Source organism: Cyrtonyx montezumae, unplaced genomic scaffold (genome assembly GCF_038088225.1).
Source record: "Cyrtonyx montezumae isolate F1298 unplaced genomic scaffold, pur_monq_1.0 scaffold_44, whole genome shotgun sequence".
In the NCBI taxonomy this organism is placed as follows: Eukaryota; Metazoa; Chordata; class Aves; order Galliformes; family Odontophoridae; genus Cyrtonyx; species Cyrtonyx montezumae.
In genome coordinates, this window is record NW_027072050.1 from 1041913 (window position 1) to 1055477 (window position 13565).

At 47.6% G+C, this 13565-nt stretch overlaps 1 protein-coding gene across 1 annotated transcript; it reads right to left on the reverse strand.

The window, feature by feature from the left end:
* Nucleotides 1–1162: 1162 nt before the first annotated feature.
* On the reverse strand, nucleotides 1163–10397 carry LOC136055553 (ceramide synthase 4-like). Its single transcript, XM_065747353.1, has 10 exons — nucleotides 10207–10397; nucleotides 8847–8964; nucleotides 7834–7952; nucleotides 6470–6527; nucleotides 5951–6001; nucleotides 5155–5247; nucleotides 4481–4609; nucleotides 4107–4213; nucleotides 3418–3562; nucleotides 1163–1321 (listed from the first exon to the last, which is right to left on the reverse strand). The coding sequence occupies exons 1-10, from the start codon at nucleotides 10371–10373 to the stop codon at nucleotides 1253–1255; spliced, it is 1056 nt and encodes a 351-aa protein (XP_065603425.1). The 5' UTR covers nucleotides 10374–10397; the 3' UTR covers nucleotides 1163–1252.
* Between the last annotated feature and the right edge of the window lie 3168 nt (nucleotides 10398–13565).

Here is a 13565-nt window from a genome sequence, read left to right on the forward strand (position 1 = left end):
AATATGTTAAATTTTGAAAATAGATCTCTTTCCTTCCTAGCTTTGTTATCCAAAATAGAGATAATGTGTAATATTCCGACAGAATTAATACACCCCTATGGAATGTTTCCATTCAGATTAATTTATAATCTCTGGCAGAAAAAGCATGCACTTAGAAGAGTTCCAGTTGCTTTCCAGTTCAGGAGCCTTATCCTGAGGTACGTGTTCAGATAAGCAAAACCTTTTAGACACGATTTGTTTCATGCCATTCCCACAGCAAACACAGCGAACATCAGCTGGCTGGGCCTTATCTGTGGGAGCAGTCCATCCTTGCCCCAAAGCTTGGCCATTTTAGTGTACCAAACTGAAAACTTATGTGGAGGTTAAAGCAAGAGTTGTTCCCATGCAACTGGTCTCATAAGGTGGCAAGCAACAGCTATCAGTGTCTTCCAAAGCTGTAAGTTGGTTCAACAGTTTCCAGTAAGACTTTGACTGATAGATCATTGTTCCTGGATAAGTGACCATAGAATAATAGTAAAGCAAAACTCCCAATAGAAGAAGTAAAGAAAACATCTCCTAAAGTTACTTGTTGCCTGGAAACTATACAATGAAATTTAGGAAGTCTTCTCCAAAAGTAATGCCTCCTATTTGATGATGTCAACCCATGACATTAGAGGCATTGGTGGGATGGCAGTAGAGGCTGAACCTTCCCACCAAGGTTCATTTTGCTGCCATGTGACAGATGGCAGCAGAGGGGCAGTCTGACAGGATGGGTCTAACATGGGAGTGCTGATGAAGCAAAGGGGCATCACTGCATTCCTCCATGGAAAACAAATGGCACCCAGTGACATTTCATTCACACTTGCTGAACATTTATGGAGACCAAACAGTGGATGCAGCACAGTGTGGGGTGAGTGGTGCATTTCAGCAGTGGGTCATCTCCACTGCTCCAGGTTTCGTTTGAGTGCAGCACACAGCTCTTATTCATCACTGGTGAAAATGCATAGCTAATGGCAGTGACTGTATTGAGAAATAGCATTCTGTAGCTGAAAACTTGTTCTATCAAATAGTGTTACTGTGCTCTTTGTATCTGTTTCCGTAGAAGTAAATAGGAGGCATTACTTTTGGAGCAGCCAATGTAGATGCTAGATGGTGCTTTGGGTGTACCACTGAGGAGGGGTCTATGAGCCTGTCTGGGTTCTTCCTCCAGGTCCTATTCAGCCTTTGTACTTTTAAACCTCTGTCTGGCTCTTGGTGTGGGAACGAACTCGTGCTACTCGTTCTTTTCCTCTGCTTCACTCCCGTCGCTTTCCTCAGTGTCACTTCTTGCATCTTTTTTTTTCTGTAGGAAAGAAAGATGATTTAAATGAGCTGCAGAACTTCTGCCGGGTTGTATTATAAAGGAAACTAGTCCTGCTTTCATTCAGAGCACTGAGAGGTATAATATAAATAATAGGTGAGCTCTGGTCCTTAAAGCCAATGTGGTAATTGTCCCTGCATTTGGAAGTCTGAAGCAGCCAAGTGTTTCTGTAACTTTTGAACTTTTTGCACAACCCTGACAATGTTCTTGTAATGTGATCTTCTGAAAATAAGTTTAAAAATATACATCCAGAAGCTGTTGAATGTGCTGAATGGCACAGAGTGGGACAGCCTCTAAAGGAGCTAAGCCAAGTATGAAGAGAGAGCTTAGTTCTTGCATAAGCAAACTGAAGGTGGAAGCTTGCTCTTGTTGCTTTGTGAGTATGTAGTCTAGTTTGGATTTTATATACTGATACATACACTCATAAATGTATGTAATGGTATTCAGGATCATAGGGAAATCATATGGGAAAAGGACTTCAAGTGATCATGTACTCCAACCTCTTCCTCAAAGCATGGTCAGCTTTGATGTCAGACCAAGTTTCTCAGAAGGAAGGGCACTGCACCACCACATGGAATCACACAGCACCACAGAATTGCAGGGGTTAGAAGGATCTCAAGAGATCATCGACTCCAACCCTCTGCTAAAGCAGTTCCCTACAATAGGTCACACAGGTAGATGTCCAGATGAGTCTTGAATATCTCCATAGAAGGAGACTCCACCACTTCTCTGGGCAGCCTGCTTCAGTGTTCCATCACTCTTACTATAATGTTCTGTCACAAAATAGTATGACACTTCCTATGTTCAAGTTTTAGGCCATTTCTCCTTGTACTATCGCTGCAGAACACTGAGAAGAGCCTGGCCTCATCCATTTGCCTCCTACCTCCCTTCAGATATTTGTAAACATGAATCAGATCTCAGTCTTCTTTTCCCCAGGCTGAACATACTCAGGTCACTCAGCCTTTCCTCATATAGGAGATGCTCCAGGCCCTGTTTAATCTCTGTGGTCCTCTGCTGGACTGCTTTGAGGCGATTCCTGTCTGTTTTGCACTGGGGAGCCCAGAAGTGGAAACAATATTCTAAATGTGGCCTCCCCAGGGCAGAGCAGAGAGGAGGATCACCTCCCTTGCCCTGTTGGCCACACTCAGTGCAGTGCACTCCAGAAGACCATACTCCACTCCCTGAGCAACCTCTTCTGTTGCTTTATTGCCCTCACCATGAAAAAATCTTTTCTTTACACGCAGATTGAACTGCTTACTTCAGCTTTTGTCTGTTGTTTCCTGTCCTCCTATTGTTCACCACTAGGAAGAACCTGGCTCTTCCTTCTTAAAAGCCTCCCTTTAGATGCTGGAAGGCTTCTAGTAGCTTCTCCTAAAGGCTACCCAGCCCATTTCCCTCAGCCCCTCCTCCCAGAGCATCTACTTCAGCCCCTCACTATTGCTGGACGTCTGTGTGTTGTTGCTTTCCTAGGTGGCCCAAATCTAGGCACAGCACATGAGGTGTTACTCTATTGACTGGCTATGCTCCTTGTCATATAGCCCAGGATTGTCTTGGCTTTCTTTGCTGGCAGAGTCCACACTTGGTTTGTGTCCATCTCCAAAATATAGAGGTCCTGTTTTGCCCCACAGCCCTCTGTTCTGGCAGAAGACACACCTCATCAGGTGGAGGACTTCTGATTCTTCCTTGTTGACCTTTGTGGGGTTCCCAAAAGCCAAATCCTCCACCTTCCTTGAGCTGTTCCAAGTAGCAGTGCCCTTGAACACAGTGACTCTTCTCATTTTGTCATCGTATGTGAAATAGACAAGAGCATACTCCATTGTATCCTTCAGAGAAACTATTTTTTCTCTTCATCTAATTTAATGAAGGTGCAACTCAAGCTGAAGGCAAACAAAATACCCAAGTATGGAGCTGCTTGACCATCTACGTGAAGGTTAGATTCAACCCTCAGCTCTTGACTTCAGTTGTGAAGCTCCTGGGCTGTTTGGTTGGGCAGCCCCTTTTCTCCCACCCTGTCCCTGCAGGTGTGCAGGAACCACTCTGGATCTCGTGGTAATGGAGGAGAAAAAGATTTTTCTTACCGCACCATAGAGGATGACACCGAAGGTCATCCGGAGGATTAGATAGGACCAAAAAATGTGCAACAGCTGCAGGATCATCAGGAAAGCATTTATCAGACAGCTTAGGAAGAACATCTCAAATTTTGTCACATAGTAGTAGTATGTGCTGTGAGAGACAGACAGAAACAAATGAGAAGGTACAAGACTCCAGCAGGCTGTGTGCCTTCACACTTAACAAGAGTCAAGAATCTTTCTGGGCAGATATTTGTCTCCTGAGTCCTCTGGGCAGAACTGAGCTGTGCTGGGACTGTGAAATTGTGCTTCAGTTTGATGTCATCTTGCTCTTCCCCAGAAACGGACTCTACCCAGCTCTAGCAAGCATGTCCCAGGTCCAAGAAGACATGTACTGACTTAAAATTGCCAACCAACCCATAGTGTTTGCAAACAGGCTGCTTGTTGGAAACCTGCCATGCCTCCCAGGAGCAGCAGGCAGTGCTCCTCCCTGGGCTGGAGCTGGAGCTGGGTGTCTGTGGCAGCCTGTAACCATCCCAGCATGGGAGACAGCCAGAACCTGGGGACAAAGGGCAGCCTGCGACTCTAGGTTAATTTATAGCTTACAACCTTCAGCATTCCTTCTCGATTCCCCCACTTCTAGCTGAATTCATCTTTGAGCTTACCTGGAATGTTCTGTTCATTAAAACATAACTCACATTAGAGGGAAAATGATAAGCCGGGAGCTGATGAACACCACAGCAAACACAAGAAAGACCACTTCACAGACCCGCTTCCATTTCATGTAGTGGAGAACCTTGGCCAACTGTGGAGAGACAATCTGCTGTATATCCCATGTAGTTACACGTTGCTTCCCCCATCCCTCTCCTGCAGGGCTGCAGGGATTTCCCATGAGCTGGCAGGTTACCAGATTTGTTGGTTGAAGTCCCTCTTCTGCACTCACTTTTCCCCAGGAGCTGTAAATCTGATGCTTCCTAAATGCCCTGGTCCTCCCATTGCACAGGTCATGTGTAGCAAGGCACTACTGACAGACATGAGCATGGATCTGCATTTCTGAGTGAGGGGAACTCACCTCTAGAAGGTAATCAGAGGCATCGTGGACCAGCATGATCATCACCCCAAGCCGTATCAGGTTGGCACAATAGGATACAAAGATCAGAGTGATGGTGGCAATGTGGTGGATGATCTGTTCCTTAAAGTCCTGTAAGGAGAAGATAGAGCATCTTCACCTGGCAGCAGCTGTTTGTGGATGGTGCTGCCTCACTGGACATGGCAAACACTTTGCATCCAGAAATTCAGATGAATACCAGTCAGGTACACACTGATGTAAATGTGATAGAAGATGGGCTGTCTAAATTTTCCATGAATCAGGCTGTCTTTCCTAAGCTCCTTTCTTAACACTGTGTATTTTCCTCCTAGGCTGTACGTGGGCTCACCCTCCTATGTATCAAAAAGCTTTGTGTGATAACCCTTGTGTAGATGCCCTTGGCCTTGGGCAGGACCTACCCAGTAGCCACAGTGCAGGTAGTACCTCAGCTCCCCAGTGTTGCCCATAGAGAAAACCAAAGGGGGTGGATGGAGATGCTGCAGATGGGAAATGTGGAAACAGAGAACACTGCAGCATGGGCAAGCCTATATGGACAGATGCTGCCTGCCTTGCTACCCCTGAGGGCTGGTAATTGGGCATTCCTGGGAGGCTGAGTGGTGGCTGATGCAGTGGATTGCAGTTGTGCTGCTGTCACTCACCTTCCTCTTCACATCGAAGGGCAGGGTGGCGACCAGTGAGCAGTAGAAGGAGAGCTCCAGCAGGTAGAACCAGCCCAGCATGGGCAGGAGTGGCTGTGACAAAAGCAAAAGGCAACGTGACAACCCTTGCTTAGCCTTGGGGGACAGGAAAAGACAAGGCTCTTCCCAGAATATGCATTCATTCAGACTGCACGTGGGACATCGGGGTTTAGTCACATCTACATTTCCCCATCCCCTGTGGCTGAACTGATTGCTGCTGTGCTGGTGGCTGCACTGAGGACAGGAGAAACCCCAGATCTTTGCTGAAACTGGGGGGAACTATGATCTCCCATTGGACATTCCATCCCCATTCCTGTTCAAGAGTTAAAGGGTTGTCCTGACTGCTTGATCCTATTTGTGGCCACACACATGGAGCTGCTTCTGGCCAAGCTTCTATTACAGAGAAACTCAATGAGAAGAGGTGGCTGCTCAGGACAGAGGCAGGACAGCCTCTCTGCTCCTCCATACGCACTGCACACAGGGAGCTGGTCAGAAAGACAGGCACGTTTTCACCATGGTTCATGGTGGGAGGATGAGAGGCAGCATGCACGGTCAGAAACAAGAGGTGGATCTAAGGGGAAACTTTGTCTCCATGACAAGGATCAAACAGCAGGGCAGCTTGCCCAGGGAAGTTGTGCTGTTTCCATCCCTTAGGGTCTTCAAAACCAGGCTGGAGAAAGACCTGAGCAACCTGCTCTGAGCTCACAGCTGACAAGAAACCTTCCAAACTAAGTTATCCCACAGACTTGCAGCTCACCTGTTGTGGATATCTCAGCCAGCACACAGTGTGATCCCAAAACCATGGCTTCTGCATAAAGAGAAGGCAACACTAAGAGCCCACAGTGTATATCAACAACATGAAAAAGCATTCAGGGAGGCACATGGTGTCGGGCACTGTGGTAGAGTCAGTCTGCCCCTGAGCTTTACAAAAGTGGATGGCATTTGTCACTGGTGAATGTTTCACCAAAGGGTGATGATATCCAGTGGGCCAGGCACAGCCCAGGACGAAGAAAAGCATGGTGACACCACTGGCACATTATCAGGCCTGTATCTGGAGAAGAGAGCTGTCCTTCCGGATGTGGACGGGGAATGGTTCTTTGCCATGTCCCTGATTTTGTCCTTCTTTGACTCCAAAACTGTGGTCTGAACCCATAGTCGTGGCCACACATCATCTGTGGGTTCCTTGGAACAGCCTGGGAGCATCAAACTTATTTTCCATGAATGAGAAACACATGAAAGGTGTCATCTCACAGTGTTTCCCAGCTGATGTACTTACATCATATAGGAGAGCCACCCCTGAGAAGAATGATGTGACATAGAATGTGAATCTCCAGCTGAAACAGAAAGAAACAGACAGGGAATTACAACTTCCTCTGGAGTTAGGACACCTAACTTGTTTGCAGATTGCCTGTGCAATCTGTTGTACTGCAGCCTGGGGAAGGCACATAGTTGTCACCAGTGATGGCGTAGGAATATCAGGGTCTTTATTATTGCCCTTGGGAATGCTGCGATGTGGAGCACTGAACAGGCTTTCAGAGGAAGAACAGACTTTATTGTTTAAAAAGCATTGTAACAGGATTCAAGCACTGAGAAATGTAATTTTCAGAGCAGGAGGAATGGTGGATCTTCTACTTCTATTTGCACACAGGAAGTACATACCTCTATGTACCTCTACGTACACACAAAGCCTCAAGCTGAGGTCCACCAACAACCTGATCCTTTTCATCTAGATGCTCAGTGGCTCCTCTGTCCTTTCTGTTTCCATATATTATTACAATATGCATTAGGACAATATAGGATGAGAGGGAATGGCCTCAAGTTTTACTGGGGGAGGTTCAGATTGGAAGTTAGGAGCAATTCCTTCTCCAAAAGAGTGGTCAGGTGCTGGAGTGTGCTGCCCAGGGGGTGGTGGAGTCACCATCCCTGGAGGTGTTCAAGAAACGTGTAGATGCTGTACTAAGGGACATGGATCAGTGGGAAATACTGGTGGTAGATGGATGGTTGGATTGGATGACAATGGAGGTCTTTTCCAACCTTGGTGACTCTATGATTACAGCATCACAGAATTGCAGGGGTGGAATGGGGCTCAAGAGATCATTGAGTCCAACTCCCCTACTGGAGCAAGTTCCCTACAATAGCTTGCAGAGGTCGGTATCTAATTGGGTCTTGATTATCTCCACAGAAGGAGACTCCACCACCTCATACAAGAGTGGATAGTTTGAGAAAATGAATTCAGTGAAGCTTTCAATGATTTCTGGTGCTTTTCTTTTTTCACCTTTCTGTCCATGCCCACTGGCTGGATGTTACACTGTTATGTCCAACAATCAATGAGTTGGTGAAAATATTTAACATTTGTCATTTCATATCAAGGTTCTCTTAAAAAGATGTTTGACACATTTTGCCAATGGTATTACTGCTCAAAATCCCTCCAGCACCTGAGATTTAAACCTGACCAGTGGACACTTTTGAGGCACCTTTCTCTTTCTGAAACACAGAAGTGAGAGGGAAGGAAGGGTGAAGCTGGGGGCACTGCTCTGTGGCTCTGTCACTCCACTGGAGTGTGTCCAGGGCTCAGGGCAGGATGTGGGCTGCCATGCAGCTCCTTGTTGGAGCTTCCCATCCCCGTGCTGGGCCACTTACCTTGCCTCACAAAACCTCTTTGTAATTTTGGGCCTATCCTGGGCCCGCCGGTGCCGGAACCATGTCTCCACTGTTCTGACTGGCAGGCCACTTTGCTTGGCCACTGAAATCAGGTCCCCCTGGAGAACAGATTGGGAAAGCAGGGCTTCACCTTTCTGATGCTTTCTGTTTCCATGCGGCAGGAGAGGCTGCTTCTGCCTCTCTGGGTCCATGCTTCTCCAGAGACCACCTCCCTTTGGAAAAGAATTGGATCTGCTGTGCTTGCACTGGTGACCTCCCAGGTAATTTTGACCCTTCTAGAACTCCAGTGTCGAAATATGTAAAGCCAGGTTTGGAGCTTAGCACAGGCTCTCCCTGTCCAATTTTGCCAGCAGTGAGACTCAATGCCTGCTCTGAAAGTCTGTCTACAATTTTTTCATCTCTGATCCATGATTGACAGATGATTATCAGTTGCAGGTGGCAAACGAGGATAAAATAAGTTTAGTTTGTGATGATAAAGAAACAGCACACTAGCTCATTCAATAACATCAGATAGAACACCCAATTGAGCAACAAACAACCTCAAAAGCATCTTTTCCACCATGGTCTGTTTCACACATAGTCCCAGTAAAACTGCCTAGCCCTAGGACTTATTAACAGTGATTAAACTAAAGGTGGAGTTGAGCTTGGGAGCTTTTTTTTAATTAATTTGACAAAACTTCATACAAATCTAAGTAAATTATTTTATAGATCTGGCAATGCGTCACTGTGAGCAATGATCTGAAGGATTCTGCCGAAAATAAGGAGTCTTATCCACAGTATCTGCCCACCGTGGGGAGATGGCTGCTTTGTCAGTAAAGCCAGCAGCTCTCGGCTATCTGCTCGATCTGACACACAGCAGTCAGGTGGTGCTGGGGCTGTGGCTGCTGAATGCATTTGTGGATGGTGAAATAGCTGCTTCTTCCCCAGAATGGTGGTTGGCAGTGGGGGAAGGAGGCGTTGGTTGCCTGGGCTGTCAGCACAGGGGCACTCACCTCCTTCGGGGTCCTGCCCAGCAGCTTGTAGAAGCCTTCCAGTGTGGCACTGGGCTGAGCTTTGGGCCTCTGCTTGTCTCTCACTCCCAGCCTTCTGCCCAGGGGCAGAGCTATGGTTCTACAAAAGGAAAGAGAGTTCAGAACAGAGAGGATGTGGGTGCCCTCACTGTTTTTTTCCTGAAGCCAAAACGCAGCATCACACCAGACACTATGAAGAAAATCAACTCTGTCTCAGCTGAAACCAGTACAAGTGGCGAAAGCAATAACAAATATCAGTAGTATTGAGGCCACTTTCTTCTGATACTATTATCAGTGATCTTGATGAGGAAATTCAGTGCACCCTTAGGAGGTATGTGGGTGACATCAAGTTAGGTGGGGATGTTGATCTGCCCAAGGGCAGGGTGGCTCTGCAGAGGGATCTGGATAGGCTGGATTGAAGGACCATCGGAGAAGGCCCACGTTCCAGCTGAGGGCAGATTTGCTGAGCACAGCCTTCCCACTCCACAGGCATCGAAGCCCTGCTCTGCCTGGCTGGACAGGTGCACATCTACCCAACACCCTGCCCACTCTCACTGATAGTTCCTTGACTTCCCCTAATGTGTCAGTCTCTCTTTTTGGAACAGGCGTCCAAAGCCCAGTCTGAATCCACCACCTGTGCTCAGCCACGTGGATCTGCATTGTTCCCACCCAAAGGCCCAGAGGAGGTGGCTATCAGCTCACAGGCTCAGCTTGGAAGTACCATTTCCCTCAGCCAAGGTGGAATGCCCATCACTGAGGCACTGTAGGAACTCAACCCTGCATGAACTGGGGACCTCTGGTGCCAGAAGGACAGAGGAGGGCAGAGCTGTGGAGGGAGGAAGGAGTGGTGTGAACAGAATGATCGTACAGCAGGCTGAAATAGCCATGGCTGTCCTCTCCTTCTTCCCCTATGCTGACAGTGGGACTTGCACGGCATCCTTGGGAGTATCGTTTAAGACCAGGCTGTCCCCTGGCCCAGCAGGGGCTACCAGCCCTGATGTACCCAGCAAACGCCTTATTCTGTATTGCACACTCCCAGCTGGTCTCTCTGCAGAGCCCAAGCCCCCTCTCTCCAGGGGGACTCTCCACCCACAGCTGAGGTGCAGCTGAGTGATGGACATGTCTTTTCACACCTGGTACAGGTGAGGATACAGGTACAGGAATGAGATGTCAAATTATTGCCACACAAATGCTTTATGCCACAAAATTCAGAGAGTATTTCTGAGTACAACCCCCTGCCAGCTTTATTGTGGTTAGGAGATGGGTAAGAATAAGTCTGGAGCAACCCTGCACAGACACAGCTAACAACAAGCACAGAAGAAGCTGGATTTATGGCACCCACCTTTCAAAGATGCATCGGACCATGATCAGGAGCAGGGCACCAGGGAGGCAGAGCCAGAGGTCCTGAGGCTTTGGGTAGTGTGTGTCTGCAGAATCCTTCATGTCTTCCCAGGTGGTTCCGGGTGGCAGCCAGTACTTGTGGTGCCAGACCTCCTCCAACAGTCCCATTCTTGTCGAGGTGGTGGGCAAAGACAGCAAGAGGCTCTGGGACTTGGACGTGAGATGTAAAACACTCTGCAATCAGGACTGACAGCGCTCCAGGACACCTAGCCCAGCTGCTCTTCACTCACATTGCACCTCACACTCGATCCCACGAGTATGACTTTCAGCACCACTTGTTCTGACCTGCCCGTGAGCTTAGAGGTGGGGTGAGATGTCTTAATACAAGAAAATAATTCTGTGGGTGGATATCTTCAATTACACTCCATTGCATGGATGGCTAGTCTCTTCCTGGTGACAGCATCAGAAGGGGCATCTCTTGCTCTCGTTTTCTACCAACCTTTCTCTTCCCAAGCTGCAAAGCCATTTCCTGTTAATCCACCACCCATTCATGGGGCTTCTAACAATTCAGAGCTGTGAAAAATCTGTTGGTTTCTCACGGAAACCTCAGGTGGGTTTCTTCAGACCTCTGGTGAGGGATCTTTCTGAATGCCTTTGCAAAGCACTACCAGCAAGTTCTCTCCTTTGCAAAAACATTGACCCTTTGGGAGAACTCAGGCAGACATGACAATTTCCTCATACGCAACCCATGGGAACTCTTTCCCAAGATGTTATGTTCATACACGTTTCCAGTAACTCACAATACTTGGTGCCAATCTGCTCAGGCCAGATGTCAGCAGCTCCTCGCCTTCCCACCTGGAATTTCCCTACATTGCTGACATCACCATGGTTTGAAACAAAAATGACCCTCCACTGTTGGTAGCTGAACTCTCTATTGTGTCAATTCCCTCTTCTCTCTTGGCTGAATATCACCCAGGGTGAAGGTTTGCTGCTATTCCAGTACTGTTTTCTATAGAACCGCTTCACACCCATCATTTTGGTGGGATGCAGCCTCAGCAAGAAGACAGCTGATGTGGACACCCCCTGCTTCCAAGTAGGGAAGCCATGTGCAGTCAGTACACGGGATTGCTTTTGCTCCAGCCTGATCCCTTCCCAGCCCTTATTATTTTATGTCTCCTCCAGTTTTCCCAGTATTGTTCAGAGGAGATTGTAATTGCCTTTTGTTTCTGAGTGTATTTCCTGGCATGTCCAGATCAAACTGACAAAGTTACAAGTCCTTTCCTTGCTTAGACATGACTTCACCTTTTTGAATGACATCTTGCTGTTTCTTAGAGATGCTCCTGCCTGCAGGCACTGTGTCTGTTTTACACGTGCAAATGGGAAAAGCAATGTCATATGAAGTGTAGCCATCCAAGTAAAGGTTCCCTTGGGCGTATGTGTCTGAATGAAGAAATGCTGTGGATGTTCATCTCCCAATTTCCAGTGCAAAGTGCTTTTAAAACACGATCCAAAGCAGTGCTAGCTAGCACTGTAGTGCCCACTACAGCCAGCAGCTCAGTGCCAGCTGCCAGCCCTGGGGCCCATGCTGTTCTGGTCTCCAGCTCACCACTGCACAGCTGCCTAAAGATAGTGGGAGAGGTTCTCTTTCTCACAGCTCACCTGGAGCTGGACATTCCATTCCCACTGCAGTTTGATGTCATTATGTGACATACATGGTGTGGTGCACTCCTTTCTTGCACACAGGGCTGATAAGGATCAATTGACAATAGATTCTGCTGTGGCACCCTGTGCTCCATCTGCTCTGCTGGGTTATTTATCAGACATAACGTGGCATCTTGCTGCAGGTTTTTACAGCAGCTTCAAGTTTTGAGGTCTGTGATGCTCCAAGAGGAACTGTGTCAGTGGGTGGTGGTGGTGACAGAGGGTGGATTCAGAAATACTAATACAGCACTCACAGAATTCCTGACACCAGAGTACACACAGAATATGGAGCCATTGTGGGAAGAAAACTGCACGCAGGACTTGACTGAGCCATAGCAATTTGATGACAAGAAAATGTTTGCTGCGCCATGGGTCCCAGTGATTCACTGTTGCCATGCTTGGTTACTCAGTTCAAGTGTCCTAATTCAGTTCCAAGAGCCCTCTTGAATCCTTGATGTATCCTTTCACAGTGATCAGATTGGGCTTATAATGAGAAATTGCTTCTCTCAACAGTCAGTGGGACAGCGAAACAGGATGAAACAGCTGGCATCAGTATATGTCTGCACTGGTTCCACAGCACGTGGTGCAGTCTCCGGGGAGCATTCTGCTCCTCAGATGTGTTGTGATTTTACAACATCGATCCTTTCCATCCTCTGAAACCACATGACAAAGAAAAAGAGACACACACTTCCCTTCCCACGTCCTCACAGCTCCAAATCATCTGCCAAGCTGTGGACTTGCCATTGCTCTGTCAGTGTCATGTCACCTGGGCTGCCTCCAGATTTATCACAGGGGTGCTCCAAACTGTTTCAGGGCCAAATGAAGCTTGGCCAATGGAGGCCAAATGGAGTCAAAGAAGGACACAAATGAGGCAGCTGCTGTTCTTTACTGGCACAGCCTAATATGACTGAAGGTCATATTAGAAGGTACATATGTTAGAAGGTAAGGGGGCCTGTGAGAGCTGGTAAGCATTTAAACAGCTCTTCTTCCAAGTTCAGGATCAGTGCGTCCCTTTGAGCAAGAAATCAGGAAGGGGTGGCAGGAAACCTGCGTGGATGAGCAAGGAGCTTATGCACAAACTCAAAGGGAAGAAGAAGGTCCATGAGATGTGGAAGAAGGGTCTGACCACTTGGGAAGAATATAGAAAGGTTGTCAGGGCCTGCAGGGATGCAATGAGGAAGGCTAGAGCACATCTGGTATTGAATCTGACAAAAGTGATAATAAAAAAAAAATAGTTTAGTAGAGCTATAAGATAGAAATCTATGCCATACTTATTTAACTCTTTTAAAGCATTGTAGCTTTCCCAACAAATATCTGGATAATTCAAGTTACCCATAAGAACCAGCACCTGAGATTTCATGCTACTGGGGATTTCCCACGGCTACAGGCAAGGGATGAGAGGCTGGAGAGCAGCCTGAAGAAAGGGACCTGGGGGTTCTGGTTGACTGGTGCCCTGGGGTGCACGGGGGCTAGCACTGCTGCTGGGTAAGGGAAGGGGCTGTCCCACTCTGCTCTGCCTGGTGCAGCTTCAACTTCAGCGCTGGGTGCAGTTTTGGGCCCCACAAAGTCAAAAAGGCATCAAACTACCAGAGAGCATCCAGAGAAGACTCTTATAATGGCCAACTCATATTCCATATCAGGAATAATTTGTGGCTGGCT

Bases quoted from the DNA above. Each gene is read 5' to 3' on its own strand.
- LOC136055553 (XM_065747353.1), bottom strand. From the start codon at position 10,373: ATGGGACTGTTGGAGGAGGTCTGGCACCACAAGTACTGGCTGCCACCC. The intron at 6,528-7,833 runs GTAAGTGGCCCA...TTTCTGTTTCAG, and splicing joins AAGAGGTTTTGTGAGGCAAG to CTGGAGATTCACATTCTATG. The intron at 4,610-5,154 runs GTGAGTGACAGC...TTCTCCTTACAG, and splicing joins CCTTCGATGTGAAGAGGAAG to GACTTTAAGGAACAGATCAT.